Source organism: Scyliorhinus torazame, chromosome 7 (genome assembly GCF_047496885.1).
Source record: "Scyliorhinus torazame isolate Kashiwa2021f chromosome 7, sScyTor2.1, whole genome shotgun sequence".
NCBI lineage: Eukaryota > Metazoa > Chordata > Chondrichthyes > Carcharhiniformes > Scyliorhinidae > Scyliorhinus > Scyliorhinus torazame.
The window spans coordinates 238675744-238698065 of record NC_092713.1 but is presented as its reverse complement, the minus strand read 5'-3'; the positions used below and the strand labels follow the sequence as shown (position 1 = coordinate 238698065).

Here is a 22322-nt window from a genome sequence, read left to right as displayed (position 1 = left end):
CTGGCATGGAGGTCTCCATCTCCACTTGACAGGAATCTTCCTGAACTCTTACTTATAGTTTTCCAGGCTGTTTTGGCATTGTAAGCACAGTCCTGTTCTCTCAAAAAAATGTTATCAGCATGTTAACCTTCATAAAACACATTTGAGTATTGAATAATACATTGGTATGTCAATGCATTGACTTTTGAAATGACTTATTTACATATTGTTTATACTGAGGCTTACTGTGACATTGAGTAAGGGTAGAATATTGAAGTGCATATCAACACCTTTGATCCAACTTATTGTCACTGTTGCACCTGAACGTTAGAGCCACATGAAGCAACTATTTTGTTATTCGATATTTTCATGTGGATAAAGCCAGCCACGTACAAACCCTTTCTTAATCCAATTGTCTGGAACACTACGAAATCAACCAATAATGATTTGAAAAACCAAAATTGCACAAGTTTTTAGAGGTAAAGGTTGTGGGCGTGTGATTGCGGGGCAGAGAAGTCAAGTATGTCGCACCAGGATGTGTTCCTTAAATAATTCAACCATTGGAGAATAGTTACCCAAACTCTGGCTCATTGATTTCAAGGTTTGGTGCAAGAGGCCACAGGCTAAATAAGGATCAATCGCGGGTGACAAGAGGGAATAAGGCAGTGAAATTTCTAAAAGACTGGATGAATGCCATCTGTAGCCTTGACATGATGGAAAACAGAGCATAAAAACGACTTGCTGTGTCACGGAATAAGACAGTGTTAGAGGGATTAGTCTGTGTCAATGATCCTATTGCTGTGGATCAGTGATTTATTAACAATGACAACACAGCTAAATCCACTGAGAAACTGAACACAAGGGTTAATTTCTGTTACCAAGACTACATTTTGTTTATGTCATTATATTGTGTGTTATATCGCCTTTCACCATTTTATTGTACAATAGGTGTATCCTTTGCAATTTTTAACATGTGAGTAATTCTGAACGAGACTCAAAGTTCACATACTATCGATTACAACAATCATCCTTCAATAGACTTCGGAAGAATGTTAAATGCATTACAGATGAGGTCATACAATATGTAAATAAACAGGGCAATAAATTAGCTTCTGTACATAAAATAAAAATATTATTAATATAAAGTGCACCATTGCAGACCCAGTGGTTTATTGAAAAATAATACGATAGGCCTTAACTTCCAAGCTGACCAACATGAGATCGGGTGAGGGGGCTGCGGGGAGGGGGGTGTACCCCAAAGATGCGCTCAGGAACTGTCTTCGGACTTCACAGGTCATGGTTTGCAGGGCAAGTGCCCAGAAGCTCAGAATTCCTCTGGGAAATTGCCCTGCACTAGGAACCATCAAAAACATTTGTTTAGCTCGCAATCTTTGGATGATTCCGACAGGGTTACACCAGTAATTTAGAAGAATTAATGCCTCTTCTAATTTCTGGGTATCTATTGTAAAGACCTAGACCGACACCCTCCCATGGGACCCTCCACACCCCCGAATCCCTCCCCCACCCCCCCCCCCCCCCCCCACTGTGTTAGAGCGGGATTTACCGACCAACTCGCCGTGTGTTTTTCAATGGGATTTCAATGGGACAACAATTTTTCCTGTCTTACCCCTGCTCAAATAGTTCTATTATACCTTGCATAAAGAAGAATTTATCAAGACCTAAATATACATTACTTGTCCATTTACTGTCAAGGTCTGTTCCACATCATCAATGATTATTTTAACAGGAAATTAATCAGGAGCAACAAAGACAGTGCTCACTACTGGCTCATTTTGTACATGCTCAGTCAGACGAGACTAATATTCCAGATTCATGTTCTCCATTTCAGAAACTGAACTTCCCTCTTATTTTGATACAAAACCCCAATATGGTGGTGAAAGCCAGAGATTTAACACTGTCAGTAATGCTCGCATGGGGGCGGAAAGGTCTCGGCGGGGGGGGTGCATTGGTGTTGACTCACTCATGCTGCCCGGTGGGTAGGTCGTTGACCTTTTACCGGCACAAGAGGCCAGTCCTCCTAGTCACACTACCGATGCTCACAGGCACAGCCACCTCGTCCCAGACAGCACTGGCTGTCCTGTGACTGACCCACCGGGACCCTCGGGGGAACAGGATATCCCTCATGGCCTCCATTGCGTCTAGGAGCCTGGCCAGATCTACATCCCTGAATCTTGGGTCCAATCTGCTGGGTACCACTGTTGCGAGCTGGCTGGGGTTGGCTGAGCAAGAGCTGTTTAAGTGCTGCTCGATCTTGTTAGCATGGGGCTGATGAGCATGGTGCTGGTGAATTGGCTGGCGAGCCTTCATTTGCAGCAGGAAGCCTGGTGGGGCCTCGTTAAGTGGACCAATTAACATTGAATAGCATTGCCGGCCTCGCTGGGCCGAGTGCTGGGAAGCTTGTTCTCGCTCACTACCCACACTGAAAAATCTTTTTGGAGAATCGCGCCCTTTGTGTTCCACTCACCTCAATCAATAAAGGAGACTACATGACTGTTAGACAAATCAAGTGGGAGATGCCCTGAAATCATCTCACTGACTTTTGGGACCCTGGGTTGGGGAGTGGGGGAGGGCGGGGGGGTAGGAGTGGCAGTGATCAGGGGCGTCATTCTCCGACCCCCCAGCGGGTCGGAGAATGGCCGTTGGCCGCCGTGAATCCCGCCCCCGCCGGTTGCCGAAGTCTCCGAAGGGAGAAAAGTCGGCGGGGCGTTAATGTCACCGCTGCCGTCGGAGAATGTCACGGGTCTGCGCAAGGCAGCCGATTTTCGGCCTGCCGATATTCTCCCTTCCGGATGGGCCGAAGTCCAGTCGACGTGATGACCGTTCACGTCGACGCAAATCAAACCTCCTTTTCATCGACGTGAACCTGTGCTCCAGGTTCACGCCGACCAGCGTGGAGGTGAGTGACGGCCTGGGGGTTGGCCGCTGGGCAGGCGATGGCGTGGCCGCAGTCTGAATGTGAGGGGAGAGGTGTGTCTCGGGTTGTGTGTGTGTGTGTGTGCGGCGGGGGTGGGGGGGGGTTAGAGTGGGCTGGGCTCCGGGGAGTGCCGGGAGGGGGCTCCGTGCCGGGGAGGAGGTTAGGGTCCGTGCCGGGGAGGGGGATGGGGGGGGTCCGTGCCGGGGAGGGGGATGGGGGGTCCGTGCCGGGGAGGAGGTTGGGGTCCGTGCCGGGGAGGGGGGACGGGGGTCCGTGCCGGGGAGGGGTATGTGGGGGTCCGTGCCGGGGAGGAGGATGGGGGGGGGGGTCCGTGCCGGGGAGGAGGTTGGGGTCCGTGCCGGGGAGGGGGATGGGGGGTACCGTGCCGGGAGGAGGATGGGGGGGGGGGGTCCGTGCCGGGGAGGAGGTTGGGGTCCGTGCCGGGGAGGGGGATGGGGGGTCCGTGCCGGGGAGGGGGATGGGGGGTCCGTGCCGGGGAGGAGGATGGGGGGGGTCCGTGCCGGGGAGGAGGTTGGGGTCCGTGCCGGGAGGAGGATGGGGGGGGGGGGGGGGGGGGGGGGGTCCGTGCCGGGGAGGAGTTTGGGGTCCGTGCCGGGGAGGGGGATGGGGGGTTCCGTGCCGGGGAGGGGGGTGCGAGGGCAAGTGAGTTGGTCCACCTGGCCAGGTGCCAGCCTCCAACAGTTGGCCCATGCGGTCCATGCCACCTGGCTGGGGGAAGGAGGGGATATGGCAATGATGACATGTCGTCGTTCCCCCCCCCCCCCCCCCCCCCCCCCCCCCAACCAGGCCGTCCTGTTTTCCGATCATCCAGCGATGTTGGCCGCCGTGGCGGCAGCCACTAATGTCCATGTTGCCCTGGATGAGGAGGAGGAGGAGGAGCGTGCCAGAGGAGGCAGGCTGCCGCAGAGGGGCAGGCGGCAGCCGCCCCAGGCTGGAGGGACACCTGACCGACAGGACGAGGAGGGGGAGGAGGACGTCGTGGCCCACGGCAACGGAGGCACCCGAGGGCGCCCCATGTGTACCGGCCCCGGCAGTCATACCAGGACCTCACGGACCGGGAATGCAGGAGGAGACTCCGGATGAGGCGGGAAACCGTGGCACACATCTGCCACCTGCTGGCACACCTGTCACGGCGTGGCACTGGCGGGGGGACACCCTCTCCCCGTGTCCGTCAAGGTTACAGTGGCCCTGAACTTTTATGCAACGGGGTCATTCCAGGCACCGAGTGGGGACCTGTCCGGCATATCGCAGACATCGGTGCATACGGTGCATCCGGGCAGTGACAGATGCCCTATAAGCCATGGTGCACCGCTACATCCGCTTCCCTGTGGACCGGGCCAGCCAAGATGCCCGGGCCATGGGCTTCTCTGCCGTGGCCGGGTTCCCCATGGTCCAGGACGCGATCGATGGGATGCACGTCGCCGTGCGGCCACCCTGCAGATAACAGGGCCGTGTTCACCAATAGGAAGGGGACCTATTCGATGAACGTACAGGTGGTCTGCGACCACCGCATGATGATCCTGCAAGTCTGCGCCCGTTACCCAGGCAGTGTACATGACTCATACGTGTTGTCACGGTCATCCATCCCCGGTATGTACGAGGGACGCCATCCCCGGCTGAGGGGCTGGTTACTGGGCGACAGGGGCTACCCATTGCGATCGTGGCTGATGACGCCTATACGGAGGCCACGCAATGAGGCGGAGAACCGCTACAATGATGCCCATGTAGCGACAACGGGAGTGATAGAGAGGTGCTTTGGCGTGCTGAAGATGCGTTTCAGGTGCCTGGACCTCTCTGGGGGTGCTGCGTCCTGCACAACATAGCCCAGCAGAGGGGCGATGTGCCGCAGGCTGAGGAGGGCGGAGTGGAGGAGCAGCAGGAAGAGGCCCAGTCCTCCCCAGATGAGGGGGATGGGGGCAATGGTCAGGGCAGACGGGGTAGACACAGGCGGGTGGCTGTCCACCGTTACCGGCTGGCCCAGCTGGCACGGGAGAGACTGATAGCCGCCCGCTTCACTGACTAGATGGGCGTGGGAATCGGGTAGTATGGCCACAGAGGGCACACCATGGCAACAGCCGACCACCCACACCCCCCACCCATCCACCCACCCAGCACCCTCACCCCCCTCCCCAACCCCACCCACCCCACCCGCATGCACACCCCCCCCCCCCCCCCCCCCCCATTGCCGATCCACCTGCGGCACAACGGGCCGGGCTCACACAGTTGCGGGTGGACGCGTGTCTATTGCAGGCCATGGAGGATGATGACAACCCGCCCTGCGGTGAGCTCCTGGCTCCACATCGTTGGACTATGTCTGACCCATGGCCACAGTACCACCATCCACCCGGACCATCCCTGCATGCGGCTGTGACACTGCAACGCACGGTCCCGTCCTCTGCCCGGGGGATGTTGATGGCGGCCCAGGGGAAAGGGGGCAGACTCACCTGGGGCTGAGGTAAGACCACCCCTCACACAGACACTTGCGCTCAACGTACATGACACCCCCGCACGCTTTGGACAGAGCACAAAGGCAGCTTCTGTAGGTGTAACATTGACTTTAATAACCAAAGGAGTTCATGCACGTGCCCTAGCCCCTAAAACTCATCTGTGCCCTGCACCCGTGCCAACTTACTCAGTGTCTAATTGTTTGGCCTTACAGGCCCTTTGACTACGTCTACGTGGTTCCCCAGACGGTACAGCAGAACTGGAGGTGGACTCCTGTGATTCCTGCCCTCTGACACGGGATCCCTTTGGCGGCCGTTTCCTGGGGCGTCCTGACCTAGATGGGCCAGGCTGCGGCCCGGGCGACTGGGATGGCGAGCTGCCAGCCTGTCCTGCCCGTTGCCCACCCGATGCACCTGGGACGGAAGGGGGGGGAGTCCGAGGTGTCGCGGTGTTCCGGGACCTCCCCTACAGGGGGAGCCGGGACGGACCACACCACCTCCTCCTCCCTCGGGGTGTCCGATGGCCCCCAGGCCTCTACATGGGTGGGGGATGCGAACGGACTGGCCATCCGACGCCCCCCCGACATCTGGCGCTGCCAGTCCTGGAGGCCCGGGCTGGTATCGACAGGGGTCTGCAGGTTTGCAGCCATGGAGCCCAGGGGGTTGGCGAACCCTGTCTGTGACAGTGCGATGCCGGCTCGCACATGGCCACTGGCGCCGATGCCATCAGCGATGGCCTGCTGAGACTGGGCCATGGCCTGCAGAGACTGGGCCATGGCCTGCAGAGACTGGGCTATGGCCTGCTGAGACTGGGCTATGGTGTTGAGCGCCTCTGCCATCTGGCGCTGGCACTGGCTCATGGCCTCCTTTGAGAGGGCAGCTGTGTCCTGGGCCACAGACGCCGCCTGCATGGAAAGCCCCAGGCCTCGCAAACCGTTCCCCATGTCTGACACCGTCGCACCCATTGCCTCCACCGCGGACGCCACCCGTGCGGTGTTGGCCTGGGTGGCACGCATGACCGACACCACTTCCAGCTCCTGGACGCGGGTGGACTCCTCCACCTACAACTGCAGCCGCCGCAAGCCGGCCATCACCCTCTTCGCTCGTCTCCGGGTCGGTGGTTGCATCGGATCTATGTGTGGGTGTGGAAACTCCAGGAACCCGGGATCCATCTGGGCGGCAGATGTTCGCTTGGGTTGGGCTGCCCTCCGACCGCCCGGCCCCTCTGCTGCTCCTACTTCCACCTGCTGTACCGGGACGGCTGTGTTGTGCGCACCAGGGAGTGTACCAGACGCCTCATCACTAAAGTGCCCAACCGAGGTGAGTGTTTCTGCGATGGTGGAGGGTGTTGGTGACAGCAGTGGCGTTGTGTCGTGCTCTGAGTCCATGGCACTTTGGGGTGGGGGTTCTCCACCCATCCACTCTGAGTCACTGTCCGGTATTTCGTCTTCCTGGGTAGTGCTGTCCCGGGTAGGGGTGTCCTGGGTATTGCTGTCCCGGGTAGGGGTGTCCTGGGTAGTGGTGTCCTGGGTAGTGGTGATCTGGGTAGTGGTGTCCTGGGTAGTGGTGTCCTGGGTAGTGGTGCCCTGGGGAGTGGTGTCCTGGGGAGTGGTGTCCTGGCCCGGATGTGACGGGGGCCTGTGGCTGCCCCCCTCGTCGCTGGGTGGTCGCTCCCGCACGTGACGGGGGTGTCGTCTCCCTGTTGCTCCAGGTCTCTCCGTCTCCCGTGGTGTGCGAGGGGCATCCTGCGGGCGTCGCATGCTGGAGGGTCCAGATCTCTCTGTCTCCCGTGGCCTCCGAGGGGCATCCTGCGGGCGTCGCATGCTGGAGGGTCCGGGTCTCTCTGTCTCCCGTGGCCTCCGAGGTGCATCCTGCGGGCGTCGCATGCTGGAGGGTCCGGGTCTCTCTGTCTCCCGTGGCCTCCGAGGGGCATCCTGCAGGCGGTCTGCATCTGCGGGGATGGGTGCCTGGACGTTTGGTCCTGCGATACACAATGAAGCATGCATGGTTAGACACGCAGGCAGTGATCAGGTGATATGGGGGAGGGGGGATATGGGGGAGGGGGGATATGGGGACGGGCTGTCGGTGGCTCACTTGCTAGTATGCCCCGACCTCTGCATCAGCAACCTCCAGGTCCTCAGGTCCGCCAGCCAGTTCCAGGGCCCTTTCCTCGTGTTCGGTCAGTGGCCTCTCATCAGCGGGGCCTCCTCCAGTCCTCACATGCTCCCTATTGTTGTGTGCGCGCTTCTCCTGTTGGGGGGGTGGTGGGTAAGGGTGGTGGCAGGGGTAAAAGGCAACACTGCTAGGCAGGTATATGAATGCACGCCATCGGTTGCGCGTGCATTGCAGAGGTTAAGGTTAGGGCTGGATTCACTTGGGGATATGGGGGAGGGGGGATATGGGGGATATGGGGGAGGGGGGATATGGGGAGGGGGGATATGGGGATATGGGGGAGGGGGGATATGGGGGATATGGGGGAGGGGGGATATGGGGGAGGGGGGATATGGGGGATATGGGGGAGGGGGATATGGGGGAGGGGGGATATGGGGAGGGGGGACATGGGGGAGGTGGGGATATGGGGAGGCTCACCCTGCCTGCTCTGACGAGGTCGTTCACCTTCTTGTGGCACTGGGTGCCTGTCCGTGGTGTCAGGGCCACAGCGGTGACGGCCTCTGCCACCTCCCTCCACAGACGCCGGCTGTGGCGTGGGGCAACTCTGCGGCCGTGCCCGGGATACAGGGCGTCCCTCCTCCTCTGGTCCACTGCGTCCAGGAGCGCCTCCACATCCCGTGACTGGAACCTCGGGGCTGAGCGGCGGCCAGCCATCCAGTTGGGTGTTCCGGTCGGGTGTTCCGGTCGGGTGGGGGGAGCAGCGCGGCCTTATGAGCCGTCATGCCGTGCGGCGCGAATGACGCTGCACGGCGTGAACCACTGCGCAAGCGCGGATCTCGTTACGCCGCTGCTAGCCCATTTCGGGCCGGAGAACTTTGACCCATTTTTCCGGAGTGACGAAAGTCGGATTTGCGCCGTTTTTTGCGCCGATCGGCGGACTTTGCGCCGATAACGGAGAATTTCGCCCCATGTGTTGAGAACCCTTGATCTAAAACATTCTGGCAGTTTTCTATCCACCCTAAAAGCACTTAGCAGACACCATAGCCCTCTTCCATCAGTCTGACAAAGCTTCTTAGATTTTTCATATACCCTCACCTTTATCGTCATACACTGTCAAATGCCTGTTTAAGATATGAAATTACAATAAATATTGGTCCACAAATTTCTCCAAGATCTGATTTACCACAATTGGTAGCAGCACTTGGTAATGATCAAAAACCTGCTTGTTTTTCATAAGATTTCAGAATTTATTTATTTTTGTTATTCATTTGTGGGATGTCAGTGTTTCTGGCAAGGCCTACATTTAATGCACAGCCCTAATATATAAGGGGTTGGTTTAGCACAGAAGGCTAAACAGCTGGCTTGTAATGCAGAACAATGCCAGCAGCACGGGTTCAATTCCTATACCGGCCTCCCTGAATAGACACCAGAATGTGACAGCCAGGGGCTTTTCACAGTAACTTCATTGAAGCCTACTTGTGACAATAAGCGATTATTATTATATTAATTGCCCTTGGGGCTACCTTTATGAACAATTGCAGTCCATGGGGAAAAGGCAACTCACAGTGCAGCTAAATAGGGATGTCCATGTTTTTGACCGAGTGACAGCGAAGGATCAGGAATATATATCCAAGTCAGGATGATGTGCGACTGAAAGAGGAATCTTCAGATGCTGGTGTCCTCTTTGTATTTGCTGATCTCAACTAGTAGTAGTCATGCATTTTTGGAAAGTGCTATCAAAGAAGCCTTGGCAAGTTGCTGAAGTGTATTTTGTAAATGGTTCACACTACGATGCACTATGGTGGATGGACTGAGTACTTGATATGGAATTTAACCCCAACAAGTGGGCTTCTTTGTCCTGAAAGGTGTTGAACATCTTGGATGCTGTTGAAGCTGAACTCATCTCACCAAGTTGAGAGTATTCAATCACTTTCTTGACTCTTGCCTTGTAGATGGTGGAAAAGGTTTGGGGAGCCAAGAGGTGAGAAACTCACTCCAGAACTCCTAATCTCTGACTTCCTCTTTTAGCCACAATATTTGTATGGCTGGCCCAGTTAAGAATCTGGATGATGGTGGTCCATCAGGATGTTGATGTTGGGGGATTCAGTGATAGTAGCCTTCTTTAATATCAAGGAGAAATGTTTACCGGTACAGAAGAGTGGAGGTGGTATAGCTGAAAAAGGTTGGGCCTAAGATACAGGCCTGAAAAATTACTGCAGCAATGTTCTGGAGTTGATTGGCCTGAACAACTGCATACCTTTGTGCTCACTATAATTCCAGGAGTGGTGTTCTTGTCCATTATTACAGATAGGTAGGGGTGGTGGGATAACTTTTGCCTTTTTTCTTCATATTCCAGTTATCCGCAATATGATCTGTATTTTTAGAGGGAATGTTTTAAACCCTAATCGTGTTGTGACTTTAAAAGATAGAGAGAAAACAGGTTTACTGGTAAGTTTAAACCAAAGGTACACATTCATTCACACAACACCCAGAATATAAACACAATAAAAAAACTCACTCCCTCAAACGCACCAACACATACACACAAGAAAAGATTTGTTTCACAGATTTACGATGAAATAGTTGCAAGCGCTGCTGGGGTCCTATCTCATGGTTCTTTGAAGGTGAATGGAAGTAGGGTCCTAACTGCATCATGGAAACCAGAATTACATATTTTCAGGAGGCTCTGACCTGCTTTTCTGAGTGCCTTCACTCAATGCAACAGCTGTGCGGAGTGCAAGATGTCAGGATTACAGCAATCCATCGCTATTTTAACCACCCAACCTATCCTACATAATGGATGTGATTGAAAGGTCGCACCACTCCCAACCCGATGACGTGACAAAGCTGTTACATCTCGCAAGAGGCCTCACGCAAGATTTGCGACACTCTGAATGCCTCACGAACCTAACAAGATCGGACGAGATCCAGATATACATATTTAAATGAGCCATTAGGCTCATTTAATTATGTCAGCGCCCAATTCACCCGGAGCCCAGAAATGAATGCCCGCAGCTGAGAGACCTCGCATAGCACCATTAGCACTGATCCACACAAACGTGGATCAGGCATAATGGCATCTGGGGGAGTCTCCCAGGCAATTGGAGACCCCTGGGTGGTCACGGACAGGCTAGGGTGGCATCCTGGCTCTCCCTCTGGCACTTTAGCACCTTGGTACTGCCAGCCTGGCACCTTGGCACAACCACCCTGGCACTGCCAAGGAGTCGGGGTGGCACAGCAAGGCTGGCAGCAGCATTGCCAGTGTGTCAAGGTGGCAATGACAGGGTGCCCAGGTGTCAACGTGGCCTTGCAAAGGGGTGCCATGCCCATGAAAGGAGGGATGAGGTGGGGGTATGAAAGTTTGGGGTGAAGGGTGGGTATGAAGAGCCCTCCTAAAGGTTGGGGGGGTGGGGGGGAGGGAGGGGTCCTGAGAGGTGGGGGGCACAAAAGGGGGTGGGGTACCAATATATAAGAAAGAAAATAAAAACAAAAAATGTTGGATAAACTCAGCAGGTGTGGTAGCATTGGCTGAGGGTCTAAATGACCCTTCCACAGAAGGGTTTTGTTTCTATTTACCCAACCTGTGCTGTTGGCCGAGCGTTCTTTAAATTTGGACATTCAGACTTTTCACTGAGCTACCAAAGCAGCTTGAAGATGTTCAAAGGATTCTTCACAATATTATATTACATCAACATGACTTGACAGCTTTAAAGCAACTAAATGTTTCAAAGGCTTTCAACTAGAAATGTTTATTTCATTGATACTGTCATAAATTTCACTTTCTCGAAAAGAACATCCATCGATTATGTGAAGCCTGGACAGCTAAAAGAAGTGGAAAGGGAAGTTTAGTAGTAAAAAAAAACCTTTAGTAACTTGCTGCCATAAGAAAACAGATTTTTTGTTATGAATTCCCCACCACTTAAAGCAGCTCTGTCGTTACTAAAGCAATTTTCCCGCTATATGTATTGAAAGATTTATATGAATCTCTGTTGCTTGTTTATAATCTTGCACAGCACCACAGGTCAATCATTGCCTAAAAAAATTGAACATTAAAATACAGAACTCTTGCATAACATGTGCTTGTTGCATAGGAATCTTGACACGTGACTAAATGTGTGAATACTGAGGACAACTGACATACTAGAATTACCTTTGTAACAGGCAATAATGGTGATGGCAAATGGCTTGCATCATTCGCCCAATTTAATGACTGGTGCTAAGTGGTGGGAACGGTATAAACTAAAAATTTTATTAAATATTTAAATACTTGTAGGCTAATATTAGCATGTGACATCGATTTCTGTTCGAGAGCCACGAGTTTACCTTTTCCATTAATTGAAAATTCAGAATTGTATCCCCAAATCTATTTAAATTACAGCCACATACACAGGCAAAGGAACCCCAAGGGAAGGCCGAAAACAGGACCAGGTGGGGGGGACCCAACAGCAAAAAAAGGGAGGGGAGGGAGGGCACCGCCCACTTGTAAATAACAAATAACTACCCATTGTACAGTGAACGGCCCAGGAAAGGACCCTGAAATGAGTGAAGAGGACCCGGGGTGCGGGAGGAGAACGGGGTGGGTGGGGGAAACAGGGGGGAGAAGGAGACTACCGAAACTGATATGTATATTGTAATCGGCAGTTACCCTTACTGCTTGTACAGTGTATAATATGTAAATAAAATTCAATGAAAACATATCAAAACAATACTAGATTACCACCACATTAATGCACCAGTTCTGTGCCAAAGTTTACAAACTATTTTAAGTGGTTCTGTTGAATTTTATAATTGATGATGTAAACTTGAGTCTATTTGATTTGATAGAACACTTCCGCCCCTTATAGAAAGTATTTGAGACTTTTCTGCAATTAAGCAGAATTTTGTCCCAATGAACTAATGGAACAGACCATTTTCTGCAAGGGGGTTCTACTGTTACAGTTTTAAACAGCTTTTCACAGCTCGACTCCTGCTCTAATTAATTTTAGCCTACTGAACTGAATTGTTTACAATGCAAAACCCATTATTCATCTTATTATCATTCAAAATTGTGTGTGCACTTTGAAATTAGAGTGACACATCCACACAATGGTAATCTAAATAGAAATGGGGCACACCTCTCAACCTTTCAGAAAAGCAAGCTCATATAGCTCTAATCAAAATTAGTTTACTCATCCAACAGTTCACATGGTAAAAGTAATAGCTGATGTGTGCTGAATTTCAATGACTGGGAAGGTACTAAGGTCAATCCCTGGTCTATGTTGCAGTAGCTGATCTCAATTAAGGCAAGTGTTACAACCGCAGAAAGGGTCAACAAGAAATCCTGCTCCAAATCAGTGACTCTCGCTCGAAAGTGTCTGCTTGTGATTGTCAGTTGAAGCCAAAGTCAAGTTCAGTTATGACGTCCTCCATGGTCTAATTGGCTGCTAAATCTCACTTCTGTGTAAAGAACAGCAAATGTATCAAGGAACTGCAAACCTGCATTTCGTGCTTTTCAAGGTTGACAGCTCACGATGCGAAGCATCACAGGCTCAAACTCACACCGCACCACTCTGTCGCACCGCACATTATAACACCCACATACAACATTTGCACGACTACAGTGTTGTAACACAAATTGTACCACCACAACAAAACAGAAACAACCAAGTGAGAGCAGCAAATCTTTCATAAATAAGTAATGTTCAAAACTATACTTACATTTTCAGCCGAATAACCACATCTGCTCTCTTCACGTGACTGATTGATGTGCATTTCCAAGAAGTTATTGTTTGGAATGAGCCAAATGGTCACTAAAAACGAAAAGTACATCAGTTGCCTTGATTTCCGTCTTGGGGAAGCCTAAGACCAAGAATGCACCCAATCCGCATCACGTGCCAAAATACAGTCATGGAGCACTCTGAGTGCTTGCAACTTTCACAAGGCAAATTACTCCAAGAATTTTGAGGAAATATTATGTGTTTGGAGATATGACCAGCCACTCAAGAATCTGAACATGGGAACCCTTAGGGAGAGCTTTTTCATTGCTAATAGTACACCATTGCAGCTCTTCACAATTGAATGTTGGATAAATGAAGTTGGTGAAATTTGCTAGCCCCTTCCTGATACCTACATAAATCTGTGCTTCAGTTTGTACAGTTGTATTTCTGTGGAGGAAGGGAAGGATTTAAGAATACTTTTAATAATAATAATCTTTATTGTCACAAGTAGGCTTACATTAACACTGCAATGAAGTTACTGTGAAAAGCCCCTAGTCGCCACATTCCGGCGCCTGTTCAGGTACACAGAGGGAGAATTCAGAATGTCCAAATTACCTAAAAGCACGTCTTTCGGGACTTGTGGGAGGAAACCAGAGCACCCGGAGGAAACCCACACAGATACAGGAGAATAGACAGTGACCCAAACTGGGAATCGAACCTGGGACCCTGTGAAGCAACAGTGCTAACCACTGTGCTACCATGCCGCCCATACTTATTACACAGGTGATATCTTTAGTATTCCCATCATACTTTATTAATGGCATTCATACAGAAGAGGGTCTTTTATCAAAGCTCTCTGAATAAATCTGCCAGTGTTGTCTATGCTTCCTAAAAGTAGCTGTCAACAGGCTCTATAAATTTCTGCACTTAGACTTAGAGACCAGATCCAGCAGGAGATCACCTCCGTCAAGTTTAAGGTTGAAACAAGCGCACAAGATAGGAACATAGGAACAGGACGAGGTCACTGGGCCCCTCGAACCTGCTCCGCCACTCAATAAGATCAATGATGATCTGATTGTATCCTCAACCCTACATTCCTGCCTATCCCCGATAACCTTTCACCCTGATGTGAGTCAAGAATCTATCTAGCTCTACCTTAAAAATATTTAACGACTCTGTTTCCACTGTCTTTAGAGGAAGAGTTCCCAAGACTCAAGATCCTGTGAGAGAAAAGGTTTTTCTTCATCTCTGTCTTAAATGAGCCACCTCTTACTTTTAAACAGGGGCCCCTAGTTCTTGATTCTCTGACAAAAGGAAATCTCGGGCACAGTTTAATGGAAACGTTTCCAACTGTAATTTTGGATGCCATTGACGGGGTGATTCTCGATGGCCGGATTGGCAAGATCGTGGCCCGTATTTAATGGCACTTACTGCTGAAAATGGGCCCCCCACGAGCTTCTGGCCATTACTGGCTGTCTCGCTGTCGATGCGAGACAGGACATCCTGTTCTACCAAGGGGATTGGAGGGCCAGCAGCAAGGTCACCAATACTGCCTGGGAGGTAGTGGCAACGGCTGTCAGTTCAGGCAGCATGACCAGGAGGACCGCCGTACAATGCTGGAAGAAGACCAACGACCTCCACCGAGCTGCAAGGGTAAGTTACCACCTCTCCTGGCATCAGTTCCGCCTGCCAGCACGAAAATTCCCATCCCCCCAGCCCTGCGAATCACTGGCAGACACCTCGGGTCCACCCCACATCCGACCTCACGCTTACTCCTCAGGAGCCCCTGACAGCCACCAGCACAAGCCCTTCATATTCAGATGCGGTGCCCACACATGCTATCTGCCATAGACCTCCCCCCACCCCCCCCCCGACCCATCAAAATATGGGTCACAGTGCCCTCTCTTTGCCCCCGCAGGAAAAGATAGCCCTTAATAAGTGGGAAGGGATTTGGGGTCAGTGGAGAAGGCACGGGGGCTGGAGGGAGCCTCAGTCTGGACCCCAATACGCAACAATCACAGATTCGTCCCGGGCAGGATAGATGGAGGGTTTAAAAGCTGGCATAGGGCAGGCATTAAAAGGATGGGGGACCTGTTCATCGACGGGACCTTCCCCAGCCTGAAAACGCTGGAGGAGAAATTCAGTTTGCCCCCTGGAAACGCTTTCAGATACCTTCAGGTACGCGCCTTTCTGAAAAAGCAGGTGGTATCATTTCCGCTGCTACCCCCACGCAGGATACAGGATAGGGTGGTCTCCGGCACCTGGGTAGGGGACGGGAAGATTTTGGACATTTACCTGAACTTCAGGAGGTGGAGGAAGCCCCAGTGGAGGAGCTTAAGGGCAAATGGGAGGAGGAGCTAGGTGGGGAGCTGGATGCGGGCCTGTGGGTGGATGCCCAAACAGGCTCAATTCCTCCTCATCATGTGCCAGGCTAAGCTTAATCCAGTTTAAGGTGGTCCACCGGGCACACATGATGGCAACCAGGATGAGCAAGCTCTTTGGGGTTGAGGATAAATATGCGAGGTGTGCGGGAAGCCCTGCAGATCATGTCCATATGTTCTGGGCATGCCCGGCTCTTAAGGGATTCTGGCAGGGATTTGCTAAGGCAATGTCCAAGATCTTAGGCACGCGGGTGGTGCCGAGTCCAGAGATAGCGATCTTTGATGTGTCAGACGATCCGGAAGTTCAGGAAGCGAAAGAGGCCGACGTATTGGCCTTTGCCTCCCTGGTAGCCCGGAGACGGATCTTATTAATGTGGAGGGTCTCGAAACCCCCGAGTGTAGAGACCTGGGTTAGTGACATGGCTGGGTTTCTCAGTCTCGAGAAAATAAAGTTTGCCTTGAGAGGGTCCATGGCGGAGGTGGGAAAAATAAGTGGGAAGGGGCCTCGACGGGGGTGGAGTACCAGAGATTTGAGGAACGGGCCCTGGAAATCGTGGAGTTGTTTGATGAGACAGCAGTCACCGACAGCAAGGTTGGCCTGCACCACAGTAGTGAGGATCCAGTGCCCCTTGACCCAGGTGACCTATCTCAAGCAAGTTGTTATGTAAAAACAAAATGATCCTTCCGTCTCACTGACCACATGTCCATTGTCTTGCAGGGTCTCCATCTGATTGGGTCGGGCCATCCGGAGTCATTCCCCACCCTCCCATCACCCAAGAGACCACCTTGGAAGAGCACCAAGTAGACCATCCTTGACACTTCGCTGATATAATTCGCACCTTCCACCCACCAGCACGGAGACACACACCTCAGTGGTGACATTAGTGGAAGGCTTCTGAGGTACAACCTGGTGAGCACCACACAGTTGCTAATGCACATCAGGTGGAGGCAGGAACATCCAAGGGAAACAGTAGTCGGAGGTCTGCTGAGTCCCAGTCAGATGCCAAGCCTCTTATCCCCAGAGCTGATGCAGATGATAGGACAAAGCGGTAAGATTTATGAGGGGATACCAGCGACATTCCAGTGAGTGCATAGCTGATTGGAGGAGTCTCAAAGGCTACGGGTGCAGGAGATGATGCCGACAATGCATGGAACCGAGGTCAACATTGCTACGGTGGCAACCATAGTGGAAAGCCTGAAGCACGATGTCAGCATCGTGAGTGGCATTGTTCGGTCTGCGACGACCATGGCTGAGGGCCTCGAACCATGTCCCAGTCAATGAGGGATATGTCCCAGATGCAGATGGACATTGCCGAGGCATTGCAGAGCATGACCCAGTCACTGAGGAGCATCACTGAGGGCGTCAACACCATGCTACAGACAATGGGGAACCACCAGGACTGGCAGAGCCGAATGATGCAGAGGCCACTGGAGCTCACTCCAGATGCTGCTCCGATCCATGGAGACCCCCAGGACCCTAAGCGTACCATCAGGGAGGAGGAAGTGCTAGACGCCAACCCAGGGCCTGCCACCAAGGTGACGGCGATGGTCTCCAGTCCTTCCGAATCCCTCCTCCTGACACCAACGCATCTCAAGGGCAGCAGGCAGAACAGGGTGGCACGGTGATGCCAGTGACACAGGTAAGTTGGCTGGGGCTTCCCGGCTCCAGGCCCTCCAGAGATGGGCAGTGCAGGCAGCATGATGGGCAGTTCAGGTAGCATGAAGCTCGACTCCTGCTCTAATTCATTTTAGAAAAGGGCACCAAAGGCCACAGGACACGGAAAACAGCAGGCTGCCTCCACCTGTGATGTGCATCCTGAGGACATACCTAGACGTAGCAGTAGACCACAAAAGGCTGTCTCTTATACTCTAGCTTTTCCCTCCTTTTCAATCTTTTTGTCATCTTTCTATTGAATTATTTTTGTTCAACACATTTTCAACATTTTCACAATACAACACCCAAACAGCCCCAAACAAACAAGACATCCCCTCGCATCTCCCCCCACGCCCCCCCCCCCCCCCCCCCAACAGTCAACGGTCACCAATTCCCGAAAGTGCATAATAAACAAACCCCAACAATTGTAGAATCCCTCCTTCATCCCCCTCAGTTCGAACTTTACCTTCACTAGGGTCAAAACTCCAAGAAATCCCCCGCCACGCCAAGACGCAGGGTGGAGAGGCTGACCTTCACCCCAACAAACCCCGCCTTTGAGCGATCAACGGGGCGAAGGTTAAGATATCTGCCCCCGCACCCGCCTGCAGCTCGAGGTGGTCCAAAACCGCGAACATGGCTTCCAGGGGGCCGGGCTTCACAACCACATGCAACACCCCTGAAAGCCTCCTGAATAACGACCTCCTAAAATGTTCTAGTTTCGGACAGGACCAAAACATGTGAACATGATTCACAGGGTCCCTCCCAAATCACTCACAGGTATCCGCCACCCAATCAAACAGCCGGCTCATCCTTGAATTAGTGAGGTGTGCCCTATATACTACCTTCAGCTGTATCAGCCTCAACCTCTCACAAGAAGTAACGGCATTCACCCTCCGCAGCACCTCACACCCCAGCCCCTCTTCAAGCACCATCCCCAGCTCCTCTTCCCATTTCATCTTAATCCCCTCCATGGGCACCCCATCCTTCTCCAGGATCCTTCCTTAAATGGCCGAGACGACACCCTTCTCCACTCCCCCCTCTGACAACACTTCCTCCAACAACGAAGGAGCCGGAACGAAGGAGCCCGCGCTACTGGGAAGGTCGGGAACATTTTCCTTGCGAAGTCCCGCACCTGCATGTACCGAAACACCTCTCTGCGTCAATCTATATTTCTCTCCCAACTCTTCTAGACTCGCAAATTGTTTCCCAAGGAACAAATCCTTCATTTCACTGATATCCTTTTCCGCCCAACCCTCAAACTTTGCATCCATCCTTCCTGGCCCAAACCAGTAATTCCCTCTAATCGGCATTCCCCCCTGACCCAGCCCTCAATTTAAGTGTAGCCTAAACTGATTCCAAATCCTCAGTGTAGCAACCACCACCTGACTCCCCGAATACTTTCCTGGGGCCATGGAGAGCGGTGTCGTTGCCAGGGCCTGCAACCCCGACCCCCTACAAGAGGCTGCCTCCATCCATACCCACAGAGCCCTCCCCTCCTTACACCATCCTATCATTTTCTCAGTATTAGCCGCCCAATAATAATGAAGCAAGTTCGGTAGGCCTAGTCCCTCCTTTCGTCTTCCCTTCTGTAATATCACCTTTCTCATCCTGGGAATCTCCCTCCCATGCCCCCCAAAATGAAAGAGGAGATCAACGTATTCACCCCCTTGAAGGATGATTTAGGTAGAAAGACCGGCAGACACTGGAACAGAAACAGGAACCGCGCCAACACATTCATTTTGACAGCCTGTACCCTGCCTGCCAAATCAGCCTTCACTCTCCCACCAAACTGGTAAAATTAAACTTCCAGAGCCCTGCCCAGTCCCGAGCCACCTGCATCCCCAGATACTTAAAGTGGAACGTCGCCAAGCGGAATGGCAACCCTCCCACCCCTGTTCCCACTCCCAGTGGGGAGACCATGAAAACCTCACTTTTCCCTAGGTTTAACTTGTGTCATTCATTGAAGTTCTTTATATTTTTCCAAACATCAGACCTGCCACTCATCTTTGCGCAAATATATGCTTTTGTTTTCAAGGTTACTTTCAATCCCTTTCCTGCACTATCCCCATATCCCATGATGTTATCAATCTCCAGAAATATCTCGATTTCTGTCTTGAACGTGCTCAGTGATTGAGCTTCCACAGCCCAGTGGGATAGGGAAGTCCAAAGATTCACCACCCTCTGAATGAAAACATTCCTCCTCATCTCATGCCCCAAATGGCCTATCCCTTATTCTGAGGCTGCACCCCAGGTTCTAGACTCACCAGCCAAGGGTAACATCCTGTCAACATCCAACCTGTCACTCCCTGTAGGAATATTGTAAGTTTCAGTGAGACCACCGCTCATTTCTGCCACATCTCCCAACCTTCAGTCCACAGATTAGGTATCTGGTAAATTGTTTACTACACCAAGGGATTCAGTGTGTTTCCTGTAGATTGCAGTCCAGAGCAAGAAAGAGCCCTGTATTGCTACTGCGCAACAGAAACACAGGATACATTTGATTGCATTTTGATGGCTCTGTGTGCCCCTGGCCTAAACATTGCTATTCATGAACAGAAAGACACGCTATTAATTTTATCAGTATGCAGATGGTCTGTACCCAGGAAAATAATCAAGCGCGTAAAGACACATTGTCCACCACTAGCAGTGGTACTGCTGAGCTGCTGGCCTTCTGAGTGGCCAAACAGCTCTTGGGATCAGGCCTTAATAGAGACGGTAGCTCTGGCAACAGCCACTAATTAGGCTGCAGCCGGCAAAGTGCAGCCCTGGATTCGGCCACATGCAGTAGCAGGTGGTCTCCCCCACTCCACCCTCCTTTCAGCCCTGGCAACAGGACCTTTGTTGCTCTGCAGAATTCAGCGCTATGTATCTATACTAATGTCGCTAGTTCTTGATTAGATTGCCCTCTGGTGACAGTACCTGAAATATGTTCATTCTGATTTCTGAGTCTCATAGCTCCCTGGATTTCAGACTGTTTCAACTCACTTTTCTGAAGCCAAATGATGAAGAAACTGTGAAATGCTTACAGCTGCAAACCAGCACTTAAAAGCATTCAAAACATCTGTATTGTTAGCTCCTGGAGGAGAAAGAGTTCTGTACTGTACAGAATATCTACAGCAGAATTTAATATTGCAGGGATATAAAGTTCCTCAGAGTTTAAATTTGTCATTTATTTTGAAAGGGAATGTTAGAAATGTGGCTGCTTTGAACATTTATGGCCACCAATCATTCTCAAATGTCACAACTGTATGTAGGATGGGGAGGTTAACTCCATTAACTTGGGGCATACAGTATCATTGTAATGGTGGATCGTTATCATGGACACATTCTATACCTAACATGGACACATTCTATAACTAACATTTATGGCACCTTGCTGTGTGAAAGTTGCCCTGCATAAGAAATGCAGACATTGCAATAATCTGTGAAAATGGCTCCAAATCACTCAATGACAGGTTCATTGATAAGGTGATGGGGTTGATATAAGTGCTTACTGTCCTTCAAACGTCTCCGCAAACAGTTACTATGCATTAATGCAGATAATCATTTAGCAGTCAGTATCAAGTTGAGCACATTTATTCAGTTTTCTATCCCATGTTACTCCAAGGGATGGAACTCTGCTGCATGCTGCAGGCAGAATTTCTTGTAATAGCTTTGGGATATCAACACAATTTGAAAACACTGTCTGCATTTCTTATGCAGGGCAACTTTCACACAGCAAGGTGCCATAAATGTTCGGTATAGAATGTGTCTGTTAATTAAATCTTTGTCGTCTTCTGTAGGTTAAAAGCAAGCTTATATTAACTCCGTGTAACTTGTCATGTGAGAGTACCTTTAAGAAATGGATGTTTAAGCAATGTACCTTTAAGAAAACAGTGATGTCAGAGAGTAGGTGGAGCTGAGCTCAGTTCAGCCATTTTGAAGTTTCAGTTTTGAGGAAAAGAGCTTGGGAGTGTCTGTGTTTGCAGTGAGCTGGATCTGCTGTGATCTCTGCCGTGAAAGACTATCTCTGGATCATTTGGGTGATTTAACCTCATAATAGTAAAGCCTTTAACCTGATGTGTTTCTGTTTAAAGGTGTTAAGTCTCTCTTGGATGTTGAAAGGAATAACTGAAGGACTATTTAGTGTTGTAATATTGTCGGGGTTATCTTTGAAGTAAGGGGGTTAAGAGATCCAATGTTTATTTAAAAGTGTTAAGTTGAGATCATGGAATAAACCTTGTTTTGTGATTAAAAACCATTTGTCCATAATTGTAATCCCACACCTAGGGAACAAGCCATGTTCCTGGAAAAGCAACAAATAGCATTAAAGGGGGAGGTTGGTTGGACTCCATGATACATTTTGGGGTTCTGAAAATGCCTCGCCCATGACAAACTTTATATCTATATACAGTAACAGGTACAGGTCTTAACACCTGTGTCTAGGCCTTAACAGGTCCTTGTTCAACACTACACTAGCCCTAGGTCCAGGCCATGTGCCTTCTTACATCACTGTGTGGGTGGTACTGTAGTCAGTCCCACATTAACCCTGTATTTACCAGACCCTTATTCTACATCATCCCCTCAGTCTTTATCCCATGGATATGGAGCTACACTAGTTTACTTCGTGATTATTAATTATTAGTCTTCTGAATTTATTATTGCCTTAGTGCCATTATAATATTATTGCTATTACTTCATTAGCAATCTTACATTCTCACTATCCCATATCCCCTCTTCAAGTTCTTGAAGTTAAAGATTCTGGAATCTAGAGGCCTTATAGTCCTTCCACATCTCATACACTGTTCTGTCAGAGGAGGGCTAGGCGCTGTTGGTTCTGGTATTGATATTGGCTCAGAGGTTAGACTGGCATTTGGGCAACATCATCGATAGTCCTCCACTATGCGATGGAAGGGGATAGCCTGGGAGAGGGCAGAGGTGTCTCCTGTACATTAGAATGTGCCCTCGACCACGATAATCACAGGTTAAAGAAGTGTGAATTGTCTCAAGCCACCTCTTTAACCTGTGATTATCCCTCTCTCCAAACGCTCCGTCTGGACCTGTAAAGGCTTAATTACCTGCAAAGACTCGCATTCAAAGTATCGTCTTGCATCATTGAGT

The 22322-nt window shown here is 50.9% G+C and overlaps 1 protein-coding gene across 2 annotated transcripts in view; it reads right to left on the bottom strand.

Moving 5' to 3' along the window:
* cdhr2 (cadherin related family member 2) overlaps positions 1-22322 on the bottom strand; it is a 349352-nt gene that overhangs the window by 257539 nt on the left and 69491 nt on the right. For both annotated transcript variants that reach the window (XM_072512189.1, XM_072512190.1), the window contains exon 3: positions 13189-13280. In XM_072512189.1, coding sequence (XP_072368290.1) covers positions 13189-13242 — 54 coding nt within the window. In that variant the 5' untranslated portion in view covers positions 13243-13280. The remainder of the gene's footprint in view (positions 1-13188; positions 13281-22322) is intronic.